Source organism: Ictalurus furcatus, chromosome 8 (genome assembly GCF_023375685.1).
Source record: "Ictalurus furcatus strain D&B chromosome 8, Billie_1.0, whole genome shotgun sequence".
In the NCBI taxonomy this organism is placed as follows: domain Eukaryota; kingdom Metazoa; phylum Chordata; class Actinopteri; order Siluriformes; family Ictaluridae; genus Ictalurus; species Ictalurus furcatus.
In genome coordinates, this window is record NC_071262.1 from 18,285,302 (window position 1) to 18,300,299 (window position 14,998).

General features: G+C 38.5%; 1 protein-coding gene across 1 annotated transcript in view; it reads right to left on the reverse strand.

Moving 5' to 3' along the window:
• The window catches only part of dock4 (dedicator of cytokinesis 4), an 88,363-nt gene that overhangs the window by 62,152 nt on the left and 11,213 nt on the right, over positions 1-14,998 (reverse strand). Inside the window, exons 2-3 of the mRNA XM_053631224.1 lie at positions 2,285-2,368; positions 606-646 (exon numbers count right to left, since the gene is read on the reverse strand). Of these exons, the coding sequence (XP_053487199.1) occupies positions 606-646; positions 2,285-2,368 (125 nt within the window). The remainder of the gene's footprint in view (positions 1-605; positions 647-2,284; positions 2,369-14,998) is intronic.

The following is a 14,998-nucleotide window of genomic DNA, read 5'->3' on the forward strand; positions in this document are numbered from 1 at the left end:
TGATCAGCGTCTGTGTTTATATGTTGTGATAATTGTTCAGAGTAACTTGTTTGTCCTGAGCAGTTAAACTACCTACTGTTCTTCAGAAAAATCCTCCACGTCCTGCACATTCTTTGCTTTTCCAGCATATTCTGCATATTTGACTACTTTACTGAGGACGACTGAGGGACTCGTACACAACTATTACAAAAGGTGCAAACATTCACTGATGCTCAAGAAAGTAAAATGATACGTCAAGAGCCGGGGGGTATAAACTTTTGAACAGGATGATCGGTGTAAATTGTTATTACTTTGTCTTCTGGGAAACTTATCTTATGTAGTCTTATATAATAACTATCTTATATAAACTGATAAACAGTGCGACATGCTCTTTAATAACAAAATGAGAAAACTGCTGTGGTATAAGAGGAATAAAACACTTCAGAGCCTTGTGTGATGTATCGGGCTCCATCATGCCACCACGTCGCTCACAGTAAAGGTAATGGAATTGTCAGTTGCAAATGAATTCTTCCTGTTACAGTTTGCATGCATAAGCAATACAGAGAGAATACTCAAAGTCAGTCAATCAGTGACCTGCCGTGTTTCTCAGAACAGATGCGGCTTACCTTGACATTTGGATTCCTTACAACGAATCCTCTGTACCATCCTAAAAGGACAAATGGTGACATTTCAGAAAATCACATCTCCGTTTCGACAAAAGGCAATCTTCATTATGGGAAGTTAAAAACAGTTCATCAGTTATTGAGGTTTGCAAGGCTAAAGATTTTTACTGCACAAGAGCGACACAAGAGTAGCAAAGCTAAGAGAGTATGCTCTGTTCTTGTGCAGTAAGAAAAAAACATTTATACAAAGATCGCACTGGCCATCGACAAGAAGGCTGGTGACATCCACTCCAATCTGTTGTACTTTAAATAGCAATTATAAACAAAAAAAAAACCCAACACTGTTCAAATGGGCAATTATGGATTAATATAATTACAATGACAATTATACCTCATTATAATTAGAACTATATGCGTTTATATTTTATAGACCAATGAGGAGCTATTATAATGAGATGAAAGAAGATTTAGGGGCCGTTTACATGACAACGGAAAAAAACTTTTTATGCGGTTTGGCTGTTCGTTTACACGACGACGGCGTTTTGGGGCCTGAAATCGCAAACGTTTGAAAACGGGTTTCAAAGTGCAAGTTTTTGAAAATGACGCACACGCGTATTAAGTGTTCAGTCTATAGGCATGCGCGCGAGTACTTCAAAACAACGCATGAGACCTTCAAAACTGCAGGACTGTGTTTGTGCTTCTCCAGCAAAGTGTAGATTTACTGCATCACTACTACGACCAGCGGAGACGCATTTGTTACACACACCAAATTATTAACCCGCATGTACACCGACAAAAAGTATTGAAAATCTTATAATTATATTTTGGATTATATCTGTATCCTTTTATTGCTAATAAATATAGAAAGCAGACTGACTGCCACTGTATCGCTATTTGCACTATTTTGATTTTTTTTCAGTATTTAAAAATGAACAAGCTTTGTTAACAGAATTCTGACCTGGAGCACAAGAAAAGCTAAAAGATGGGGTTGAAGACAGAAAAATCCATTTCTATAATGAAAAAAACTTTACGCATATTTCATGTACATTAAATTATAATACATAAGGGACGTCTCAGCATTTATTAACCAAGGAAAATAAGCTGAATCTATGTTTGACAAGCATGAGTTTTCACAATTCCTTATGACAATGAATAATTTTCCAAGTCTAACTATCGAGATTCTAAGTAACTGGAGACAGAACTATTTTGTACTCCACATAGATCATAAACCAGTGAAATTGCTTGAGAAATGTAAATGTTATTGTGCTTTTTATCCAGAAAAAACACAGCTCCCCTGTTTACTTGTATTTGTTTATAGGGCAGTCTTGCCGGGAACAATATGGTGGACACGTTGACGTGAATGCTTATGTGCGCAGGCGCGTAGTGACATCGCCAACTACTGGCCTGGCATGCATAATACAGCGTTTTTAGTCGTTTTCGCGGATCCGTGTGAATGGGGATCGTTTTGACAATGTTGTCGTCTATACACAAAACTTTTCAAAAACGCAAAGGAAAAACTTTTCCGTTTTTACTACACTGTTCACGTGTAAACTTACTCTTAAACATACTATACTCATCCACTATAGAGTCCTATAGAGCTTTGTTAGTGACCTCAGAGCTTTGTTAGAAGACGTCACTTCAGTAAGCACTGCCTGGGTTTTCAAAGAATATTTTCTAATTACCTTCACATTTCTCCAAAATCTGCACCGTGTCTCCAATCTCCAGGGGCAGCCCATGCTGAACCGTTCCACGAAAGTTTGCCAGCACTGAAATGGCAACAGGGAGCTTATTAATAATCACACATCCTTCAGAGATTCTCCAGAAATGAAACAGGGTGCACACCATACTTGACTAAACCCTTTTCTCACAATGAGAATTATATTTCACCATTACAGTTCCCGTACTATTGAAATGATACGGAATGCACCACCAGTGTTCGGGTTTCTCTTTCAATGTTTTGTTTCAATTTGAGGCCTTAGTTTTGGAGATTGAATGCTGACAAATGTTTTTGAATATGAAATGACTGTATATACAGCACATGCCACATTAAAGAAAATGCTTTTTTTTCTGTGATGAATTTCATAAATTAATATTTTGCCATGGATTTTGTTTCCTTTGAATTTGATTGGGATAAGAATTTGGTCGAAATTACAGATTATACTTCTGAGATTTAAAAAAAACCCCAAAAAAACAAAAAAACAATAAAAAATCCAGACACTAAATACAAATCTCAGCTCTAGAAGATCACAAATTGGAATCCTGACCATGCCACAGCCAACTGTGACCTTCATTGTCCATCACAGCAACACTAGCCAATCATGGGCTTCTGTGAGCTCATGTATGTGGAAGAGGGCAGACAGCGCTTTCCTCCGGTGTGTTACACTGACCTGTGATGCCACAAGAGCAGCAGTTGAAAAAGATGTGTTTGGCTTCATGTGTTTTGCTAATCACAGTCATCTGTCACAAACCATGTGATAGTGAAATGAAGAGACATGCATCTAAAGTTTGTTTTTTTTTAATTTCCTTTTAAAATAGCTAAATTCCTATTAAGCAGCTAACTTTTGCTGCATTCAACTAAAGGTCATAACTCGTAATTTCCGACGTCTGACTAGGAAAAAGCAAACGCCCCCTTAACTCTTGAACTCTGGACTGTTTCCTCAACTTGGAGTTCAGCACGTGATGTCAAATCAACATGGCTGCACAGAGAATCAACTATAAACAAAGTAGCATTATTATTTTAAATGGGTTATGCTGTATATACAAGTATTTGCTTTAGATTCGTTTATATACAGACATATTCGCTTGTTAAATCTATAACACTGACTATACAGTTTAGTGTTTTAAGAAGGCAAATATACATCATTCATCACAGTTGTCTTGATAGCTTGTTGATAACAAAAGACAAACTTTGTAGCTCGAGCACACAGAGGTTGAAAATGACATGTCATTTCAAGATCAACTTCCAAGGTAAGTTGAATGCAGCATTTGAATTTTAGGTGCTAATGATTGCCGGCATGCTAATGTTAGCATAACTTAACTAGCTAGAATGCTATCTAAACAGTTATGCAGGACATACAACATCACTGTAGTAAACTAACTATTACAATAGAACATAAACAGTTTTTTTTGGACCACTCTGAAAGTGTCCACTTTTACCTGGGACTCCTGGATGCTTCACCTTTAGCCAAATGTGCATAAAAATATTTTAGAGATTTATTTTTAGGTATATTTTTGATTTTTCTTTTTTTTAAAATCTCAAACTCCATACTTAGTCACTGTCCCACACACACATTTACGTAACCCACACTCAAGCTTCTCAAAGTATGGGACAGTGGAGGCAGCAGTGCTTAAACGTACAGAAAAATCCTCCTTACATACATAATTATCATCCTAAACATTATAACATAATCCATAAATATGTAACATCCCAGGAAATGGTGTAGCAATTCATAAGGCTCGTGTCACCACCTGCCAGCAAGCAGAAGGTCTATTATGTAGTAATGTCAGCTTTTTATGAAGAAAAAAAAACACAAATCTGCTACACAGCGCCCGCAGCCTGTCAGCGTTTTTCTCCAACACATATTGAAGCAAAGGAACAAATCTGCAGCATTAAATCTACAGAAACCACACACAATACAGGAGGCGTATTAGATCTGCCTGTAACGCACAGACAGGCCTGTTTACTCGCCAAAGACAGTGTGTCATGCCTTCAGTTGTATCTCTGTAAATATCTACGGCCACAGGATGGAAAATTTGCATCGAATTTTAGATGGTTGCTATTAATACTTGTTCAAAAAGCATTTTTTTCCACTTCATTAGAACTCTTCTTCATCAAAGAAACTATGTAATTATGTAGCCATCATCAGTTCAGTCTATTATACAGAAAGCCAAACACTTCATCTAGTGTCAGTTTAACAAATACAAATTCATTTTCATTTTCCACTTAAATGTAGTTTGATCTGCCAAGACATGTTTGGTGCTCAAAATAAGCTTCTTTAAGTTTTTTTTTACTTTTAAGAGACTAAGGCTTCATTCGATTTACCTCAGAAGTGGTAAGTATTGCTTTTGTGCTCCATGCTACAAAGTGGGGGGTAGGCATGGATCACCATTCCTATGTTCCCAGGGTCCTCTGTTCCCCAGTTCACACAATGAATAAGCTTTTCCAAGGGTTTTATGTAGTCAGGATCCATTTTCTAGGGCCCTATTAACTTTATTACCTTTTAACTTTAAATACCAAAGACACATCTAAATGAATAACAACATACATTAGTTTCAAATCCATCCTTCATCCACACTTGAAACTTGTGAAAGTTATAAACTTAGAAAATTATCTAGGTTGCACATGCTGAACCCTCATTTGTGCTGCTCTAAAAATAGCTGTTAGTCTACTGTACATTCATACACTCATACAGTTCCATGCATGAACAATAGTGAAATCTATAGACTAAACTGAAGAAATACCATACTGTAGCCTATAAAACACAGTAAACGGTCATAAAAGGAACAAAATGTTAAGTATGAACATGTCCCAGCTCTCACTTATGCTGAAGCCTAACTCCAACTTTAAATCACCATGTGTTGATTATGTGCCATATAGATATGGGGAACGTAGGACCCTGGGAACATAGATGCGCTTCCATAATAAGCTAGCCATCTAACTGTGATGAGTGATATATTTGATGAGTGATGATGAGCGTATATTTTTCTCCTCAAAACAGCAACCTGTAAAATCTAATAGACATAACAAACAAATACGTCTGCATGTTGATTGATTTCAAGCAAATACTAGTATATACAGTTTAACTCATTTAAAGATAAGAAGTGCTACTTCATTTACTATTGATCCTGTGAACAGCCATGTTGATTTGAGTTAAGAGAAACGAGTAGGAATTCAGAGTTTCTTTGTTTTTTCCTAGTCAGAGGTCAGACATTCCAAGTTAAGAATTTTATTCGAATGCAGTATTATACAGTCCTTACAGGATTTCACCGAGTTTTTCTGTGATTGTTGCAGCCCAAAATGCTTGATTTTGTGGTGGCTTTTTCTCAAAATTGTTAGTAGTTTTTTCTTTTGTGGAAAACTATTTGAATTGGCTAAATTACATTAAAATTGCACAAAATTTCAGTCCTTCGCAGTGATGTTTGTTGGTAAATGAGACCTCTTAGCTGTACTCATGTTCAACGCGCATGAATCTAAGAGGCCTTTGTCTGAATGTGCATTGTGATGATGTCACATGACATGTCTTGGCGGAAATCTGTGGAAAATGTTGAAAAATTGCAAGCTCCAGCTTAAATTTGGGGAGTTTTTTGATTTTGCTCTCATTTCAATTCTCTCAACCAAAATCTCATTAACTTGTTCCTAAATAAGTGAAATTATATTGTAATATGCAAAACTTCCAGCTTCAGATATCAGTCTTGCATGTAGTTCTAACCTCACTCAGGTTAGATCATAACAGTGTAATTTTTAGCTTGCATTTAATATCACAAAACCATCATTGCACTACGCTGAAGATTAAAGTGATTCTCATGGTCCAAGATGGCTGCTTCTATACAAGGTTTAAACGTTTTCATCATGTTTAAACATTACAGCAAGCCACACTGTGTCCTAAACCAGCAAGGCCCACTTTTAGGTGGAACAGGCTTCCATTATTTATTAGCTTCAGTACTTGTAGCTTCAGTACAAAAGAAGGAGCAAGTATCAACCCCCAAACATGTCTTGGCTGAAGGATTTGGGGTAATTGTGTAAATTTAATTTTAGTTCTCGGACCTATTCCTGTAGACAGGGTCTGTTGAGTGGTGACGAACACACTGGGGTGTGTATTAGTGCGAAACGCTTTTTCACGGTCCTGCTGATCATACTGCAGACACACACCACTGCCTGGCACAGACGTCTGATGGCCCACAGCTCATCTCAGACATGCCAGCAGGTGCTAAGCTTCAAAACACTCGCTTCAATGCCCCTGAGACCACATTACACTACTGTAAGTCCAGACACAGCAGACACACCGTCTGACTTGGAAAGCTAATATTTCCTAATGCTGACAGTATCTCACATACAAAAGTCTCCTGGAAAGGTTATGGGAACATTAATTAGGTAAGCAAAGTGGAAAAAGCTTCACAGTCCTGGGTTCTACATGCTGCTATTATTAAGCAAACAGAATAACGCAATTGATTAATTCCTGAAGGTTTTCTGGGCTTAATTTCTAAAACAGTGCAATAAAACTTTTAGCACAAAAGCTTAGGATCAGTAAAACTTGTGCATTAGACTGTTGTGAAACTGTGTGTGTGTATGATGAGTGTGTGTAATATTTACCATTTGGCATGGCAAAAAGCCCAGAGTGTGAAAAGCCTGAGCAGCAGTTGCATCATCTCCCTGTTGCTAAGGCTTTCTCATTTCCCTGCACTCTGCTGCATGATGAAGGAACTCATACGCAGTCATACACAGCATTCACAAATAATTAACGGTGACTATAATAAAAATAAAGAAACAATTGCTCAGTTGAAAACAAGTGTCTTCTATGAATCCAGACCAATTATTTACTGTATGCCCAATTTACAGTATAAAACAATATGAAATGGTAGAGCACAAATGCATATTTAACCACCTTAAAGTCCCAGATTGTTGTTCAGTTATTTATCATAAAGCATTTTATTAGGTATCTACTGTACACCATCAGCCATAACATTAAATCCACTGACATGTGAAGTAAATAATATCGATTACCTTGTTACAATGGCACCTGTCAAGGGGTGGGATATATTAGGCAGCAAATGAACAGTCAGTTCTCATAGTTGATGTGTTGGAAGCAGGAAAAATGGGCAAGTGTAAGGATCGGAGTGACTTTGACAAGGGCCAAATTGTGATGGCTACACGACTGTGTCAGAGCATCTCCAAAAACAGCAGGTCTTGTGGGATGTTCCCAATATGCAGTGGTTAGTACCAAAAGTGGTCCAAGGAGAGGACTGGCGAACTGGCGACTGATGTGCATGGGGAGCGATGGCTAGCCTGTCTGGTCCGATCCCACAGAAGAGCTACTGAAGCACAAATTGCTGAAAAAGTTAATGCTGGCTATGATAGAAATGGCTGGCTATTTCTATCATAGCTATTATCATAGCTATTTCTAACACAACTCTGGCTATGATATGTCAGAACACACAGTGCAGACCAGTCAGAGTGCCCATGCTGATAACTGTCCACCGCCAGAAGTATCTACAATGGCCACGTGAGAACTGGACCATGGAGCAATGGAAGAAGGTGGCCTGGTCTGATGATTCACATTTTCTTTTACATCATGTGGATGACTGAGTGTGTGTGCATTGCTTACCTGGGGAAGAGATGGCACCAGGGTGCACTATGGGAAATGTTCTGGGTGATGTTCTGGGAATCCTCGTGTGCTGGCATTCATTTGGATTTCACTTTGACACGTACCACCTACCTAAACATTGTTGCAGACCAAGTACACTCCTTCTGACAACGGTATTCCATAATGGCGGTAGGATAATGCTCACTGCAAAAATTGTTCAGGAAAGGTTTGGGGAATATGACAGAGTTCAAGGTGTTGACTTGGCCTCAAATTCCTCAGATCTCATTCCAATCGAGCGTCTGTGGGATGTGCTGGACAAGCATGTCTGATCCATGGAGGCCCCACCTTGCAACTTACAGGACTTAAAGGATTTGCAGATACCACAGCACACCTTCAGAGGTTTTGTGGAGTCCATGCCTTGATGGATCAGAGCTGTTTTGCCAGCACAAGGGGAACATACACAATATTAGGCAGGTGGTTTAATGTCATTGCTGATTGGTGTAGTTTCACTGTCAAAGATTCCTTAAAATGTCATTTACAATATTACCATTTGAAGGGTACAATTTGTTAAAAACTGGCCTTTTGTTTACATTTTTCTGGCCCTGCAATCAATGCCCCATTTCCTCAAAAGGCAACTTATGTTTTAGTTTTACTAGAAGGTGTGGCATTGGTTGATAGAAAGGGGAAGGCTTGTCAATCTTTTAAATGCAACTGCTCTGCAATCTTTTAAATGTAATAAGAGTTACTTTGCAGGCAGCAAAGGGCTTTAAAAATAACAAAACATCTCCTTTAAATTAGTCAAAACATTATTTTCATTAAATTAATGAACCCTGAAAAAAGTCAGTCACAGACTGTATATGGTATATGGTATATACAGCAGTTGTGACAGTGAGCGTGTGGTCAAGCATTGAAGAAGGAGGTAGGGGTTAGAGAGAACAAGCAGGTAATGAGTGATTGTCTACACCTGTGCATTGTTTATATCAGATGTCACAAATTCCAAATTTACAGTGCAACCAGAGCTAACTTGTTTTGAGGTTAAGTTATGTGCTTATGACCGGAAATGTACATTTGTTTTGATTCTAGCCATGTCTCCACCCCTGCCCTGTCACTGCTATGTCCAGTTGTTCTGTGTTTTTTGTTTTTTGTCTATTTATACTCTCGTGTCTTTGTCTCATTGCAAATACTGCCTTTTGTCTGTAAGTCCAAGGCTTATTCTTTGTTTCTATTTCTCCTGGTTTTTGGCCATGCTCATGTTCTTGTTTTCAAATGGATTATCCTTGTGTGAAGTTGTCTGCTTGTGTTCTGACTTTGATTATGATAACTGGATTTGTCCAAAAAAAACAACAAGCTAAAAATGCGGAGATGAACTAATTTGAACCGAGCCAAGCAGCAAAACTGTTTTTTAGTACATGAATTGTGCTGAAAAGCACCTTTTAGCCTTTGAGTTTAAAAATAAAAAGAACAGACAGCTCTGTAATTCAAAGGCCTGACTCCCGTGCCCTAAATTCCTACCCAGCCAACAAATGGAGTCAAAACAGTCTATGGCATCAGCACAACTGTCATGTTTATGTTTTGTTACTGTTGTGAAATTAAAATTTAAGCAATTAAATGAATTTAATGCTGTGGAAGTATTGCTCCATCTCACAGCTCCAGGGTGCCAGGTTTGATCCTGTTTGACCATGTTACTGTGTGTGTGGATTTCTGCATGTTCTCCCAGTGTCCATATGAGTTTCCTCAGGGCTATGGTTTTACTTCACCTCCCAAAAAACATACCAGTAGGTGGATTTCTTTAGGCTAAATTGACCGTAGGTGTGAATGAGTGTGTGAATGTGTGTTAATGGTGGATACTCGTCTCATGCCCAGTGTTCTCAGGATAGACTCCAGATCCACCAGCACCCTGATCGGGATAAATTGCTCACTGAAGATGAATGAACGAATGACTGAATGAATGAACGAATGACTGAATGATTGGACGAATGAATTAATTCCAAAATTCCAAATTGTTGAAAAATATGGGTTGAAAAGAAAGCAAAGAGGCCTAGAAAAGCTCTAAGGAATAAAGATATTGGATTAGAAACAGGCAAGCTGTAACAGGGTGGAATCATTCATTTATTCATTCACACCATCATCCTCCATAAATGCATTATTCCAGGAAGACTGGATACAAGAAATACACCCTGAAAGGGATGCCTCACTATTACAGGGCATCTCACACACACTCAATCACACCATGGAGGGGGTTCGAATCCCTCCTCCACCTTGTGTGTGTGGAGTTTGCATGTTCTCCCCGTTCTTTGGTGGGTTTCCTCTGGGTACTCTGGTTTCCTCCCAAAGTCCAAAGGCATGAGTTGTAGAAAATTGCGAAATTGTCCGTAGTGTGTGAATGGGTGTGTGGGTGTGCGTGCAGTTGTGCCCTGTGATGGGTTGGCACCCTGTCTAGGGTGTCCCCCACCTTGTGCCCCGAGTTCCCTGGGATAGTCACAGTTCCCTGCGTTCCCCTGCGACCCTGTGTAAGATAAGCAGTCTGGGTGGATGGAAGGATGGATGGATGGACAGTTTTTAGGTGTTTCTAGTGATATTTAAGTGTGATAGGTATAATAATTTTCCCATTGAAAATAATGTGAAATAGGAAATAGAAAATTCAGTATAAATACAGTCTTCCAGAGAGGACAAGATTCCAGAGTGCTCCGATCTCACTGAGCTCTCTACTGCTACATTTAATGTTTTAACATGTCCATTCGCAGGCTTGACAACGCAGATACTTCAGTCTGTAGGAAAACAATAACATCCATCCTTTTGATGCATGTCATTAAAGAACCTCCATCAGCAGGCTGATCTTAAGTGTGTTCATTAAAGCTTGTTTGTTATTTAATATTTGACAAACGCTGGATTCCAAAGCATGGCGTGTGGGTTGCTAACCTATGCATTACGTAAACCACATCTCCTCCACTACTCCCACGTGCAAAGACACATGTGCAGAGTACACACCATTCCTGCGATCCTTGTTCATCAAATGTGCGCATACTGCAAGCTTAGCATTGTCAAATGCAAATGTTTGACTTCTCACTTTCATTTCTCCTTCCAATGTGCCAGCTCGGAAAGAGCAAACCAAGTGGTGATTTAGTAATGATTTATTTAACATTTAATGCAAAACTTGCATTACAACACAAACCATGACCCATGACAGAGAGAGCATCAGTGAAGCTTTTTGTGGCAAATAGGTCAGCATTTTCACTGACCTATTCACTGCAAGCTTGAGAAGAGAGGATGAGCTGGTGAGAGGTCTATGCACTCCACATACATATCATGCTAAACTGGGTCACTCCGTAAAACCCCAAAAACACAATCTTGATGAATACTGAGAGTGAGAAGACAAACGAGCAGCACAGCAGGATAAATGAGCTCATTTGTAAGACTCAGTCCATGTGTGTGTTTGTCTCTGAAGCAAAATATCATCGCTCTAAATTATGCCCAATATTTGAAAACCACAAGCCTGTTCTGAAGGTGATAAATCAGAAAAATAATAAATGCATGTCACAGCCTTGTGTAATAAGAAATAATCTTTTCTGCTACAGTTGCTAAAATCTGTTGATGTAAGTTCTTTCATAGATTAAGAATGTTCTCTGTCTGAAAGGTTGAAAGAGACTTAAACAAGTCAAGTATTTCAGAAAAATCATTTTGATCACCTTTATATTAGTTAGCTGGAATAATGGAGAAATAATGGAATAAATCTGAAAGTAGTAATTATAATTGTTGATTGGAATATGTTACAAGTAGCTGGCTGCAAAAATGCACATACCCCAAAATGAAGAAAAGCAATTTGATAGTAGAGGTCGACCGATCGATTGGTTTTGCTGATTAATCAGAACTAATAACAGATTGTTGGAACTATCGGTTTTCTGCAAAATTCCACATTGATAGCTTTTCACGGTTGTGTCCATTGCGGGAGCAGCTGAGAAGGGTCTGCTGTCTTTATACAGTATGAGAGCGTCCTCTAGAGGCGAAATAAAAACTGATCAATTTTGTTGTGTTATTTGAAGTGTTGTTTTTTTTTTGTTGTTTTTTTAAAAATCATTTTGGATGTCTCTATTTTTATTGGTTATTTGGAGTGTTACTTTTTGGTTCAATTTGGATGTATAGCTTTTATTTACTTTAATATTTATATATTTATTTCATTTGAAAATGTACAGTACATTTTCATGGTACAGTCAGTACTGTTTATATTTATAATAAAGTTCAGCAATATTTTACTTTGAGTGTTATGTTTTCATTCAGTATCAACGTTAAATCAGTTGATTAATCGGTTATCAGCAGCTACTGCCCAACTTAGTTATTGGTAAAATCCACCATCAGTTGACCTCTACTTGATAAAATGGGTGACTATTTTACACATGAGCAAAACAGCACATCTTGTCCGTTTTGCATGTTTGCCTCAATGAATATGCAGTTTGGGCTATTTCTACCTAAAGCTGCGAAATAGAGGGTGGCGTGTTCACAAATTTCTTCACTTTGCACCCACACTGTGATGTACTGCAGCCAAACAGAACAAAAATTGTATGCACAAAATTACTACAACCTAATGGCAGGTATTAAAATGGCATATGCTTTTATCTGCCTGTTAATGATTTACGTAGCAATAATAATGAGAAAGTTGCCTTAATAATGAGAATGTTTACTGAAATTATGCCTTAGTATATAAAAATGATTAGTTTCTTATAACAATGACTTATTATAGAATTATTAACTGTAGTAAAGCTGATTTTATATTCAAGCTTCACCAGACCTTCACAACCCCAATAATAACAACAGTATTCACACACTGCCTTCTTCAAAGGTAAAACCTGACTTTTTCAGTGTGCTTTGGTTCACAAACTATTTTTCTATTGGTTTTGCCTTTGTATTGTTAAGTTATTACTGTCTTATTAAAGGATACACACACATTTCACATTTCTCTTATTTGGAAAAATACAAAATAGTAGGAGTGGCGGCTCAGTGGTTAAGGTTTTGGGTTACTGATCGAAAGGTTGTGAGCTCAAATCACAGAAAAGCCAAGCTGCCAATGTTGGGTCCTTGAGCAAAATCCATAACATTCAACTGCAACCTTCAATCCTGTCAGCCAAATGAGCAAATGTAAAACAGCAGTACATTATGCTTTTTTTTATATCCAAGAATAATAGGGACTGTATAGAATTACAGTATTAAAGCATACTTAAAGGCATAGTTTCCCATTTTTGCAGAAATTCACTGAAGACTGATTTAAAACAGAAAATATTAAAACAAATACAGCCTTTTCTTCATGTTTTTCCAAAGCCACAGCTGTAAAACTTAGACATGCTGCCTTGGTTTGAATGCCTGAATGCTAGACAAGGAGCTTTCTGAATTGACAAGCAACATGAGTGACAGGAGACAAGAGAAGAACAGATGTCCTGATTGGTTGGATGTTGGTGGTCCACTATATTTTGTTTTGTCGCCAATTAACAAATTTATTCTATCACCAGATATTTTACTGACAGCTGCTGAAGGTGAGAAAAACGTGTAGTGTGACTCAAAAATAACCACCTTTAATCAAATCTGGTCAAATCTATCATATTTCGGTTAAACGTGTGACTTCTGAAAATGTATTAAGTGGATTAAATAGAATAGTTAAATCTAGACAGCATTGATGCAACTGCCTAAAACCCATCACACTGAGGAAAAAGTTTTTGTCACCAGTGGCTTGGATTAACTGCAGCTCTGCAGTGTGCCTCTGAAAGACACACACATAGACACACACAAACAGGAGCAATACTGCACACCTGTCACTGCTGACATGTAGCATTTCACAGCAGGGAATTATTGTATAAAAAATGTAATAAGACTCCAGACTGTGCTGATATAAATTATGCTTCAGGGATTGGATGGATGTGCAGATGTACGTGTGTCAGTAATGTCGAGCTCTGTTCTTTCACACTGACGAGTGTGTGAGCTCGTGTAGTTACTCTCCATGGAGAACTGCATAAAGAGCGTGTCACCAGGCAACATGGCAACAGGAATGAAAAAAGATGGAGAGACTGTGTGTAACTGCGACCGGGCACATTGTATCTGTGCATGTGTGTGTATCTTTGTGTGTACGTGAGAGACATCCAGACAGAGGGAAAGACAGGAGGAGAGAGGAGGAGAGAATGTACTGAACTCTGTCTTACGGGATCTGCTGCCATTCTCTTGAACGCGTTGTGCCAGATGCCTGAGAAAACAACGTCTCCTGCCAGCCTAAAGAGTCTGTCTCTGTGTTTTCAAAACAGCTAAGTGTGTTATTCGCTAAATCTATCAACATGATGCACGTTCTGAGAGGAGAAACACCCTCTCCATGCTCAGCGAACAGAAATTGGAGCAGTGAGCAGCAGATGAGTCGACTGCATTAATTAATTAGGCTTGCTAATGCTTTTGCTAAGTGTTTCCAATTACTCCTTGGCAAAACATTTGCTGGATTAAGTTGTTATCGACTGAGTGTCAGTAGGATCAAATCAATCAATAATAGTGAAAGAACACATCCACCTGCATCTGTCCTTCTGAGATGATGTAATGTGCATTATGATAAGTGATTATCTGATGTACAGAAGAGACATTTAAAGTAGCAAATCAACAATTTAATAGAAAAATGATTTAGTGCATATTTTGTTAACAATGCAATACAGTGTAATGCAGACAGTTAGATTTTAATCTAGATTTTAAACAAAGGCTTTGACAAGTGGAAGCCAACACCAACTTTACAGAGACTGACAGATAAAAAGGCCTCCTTAAAAAATATAAAAACAAAACAAACACTGAGGAATTAACAAACTCAGAGGCTGCAACTCCTCCAAAGGAGGACATGTCAACTTCCTAGGACTGATAGGTACAGGGACCATTCCTACTTTACTACTGACAGGCACAGAGGCCACACCTCCTGCACTGGGACTGACAAAGAGGCTACACCTCCTTCATTGGGACTGACACAGAGGCCACACCTCCTCAATGGGACTGACACAGAGGCCACACCTCCTTCACTGGAACTGACACAGAGGCCACACCCCCTTCATTGGTACTGACAGGCAAAGCGACCACACCTCCTTCACT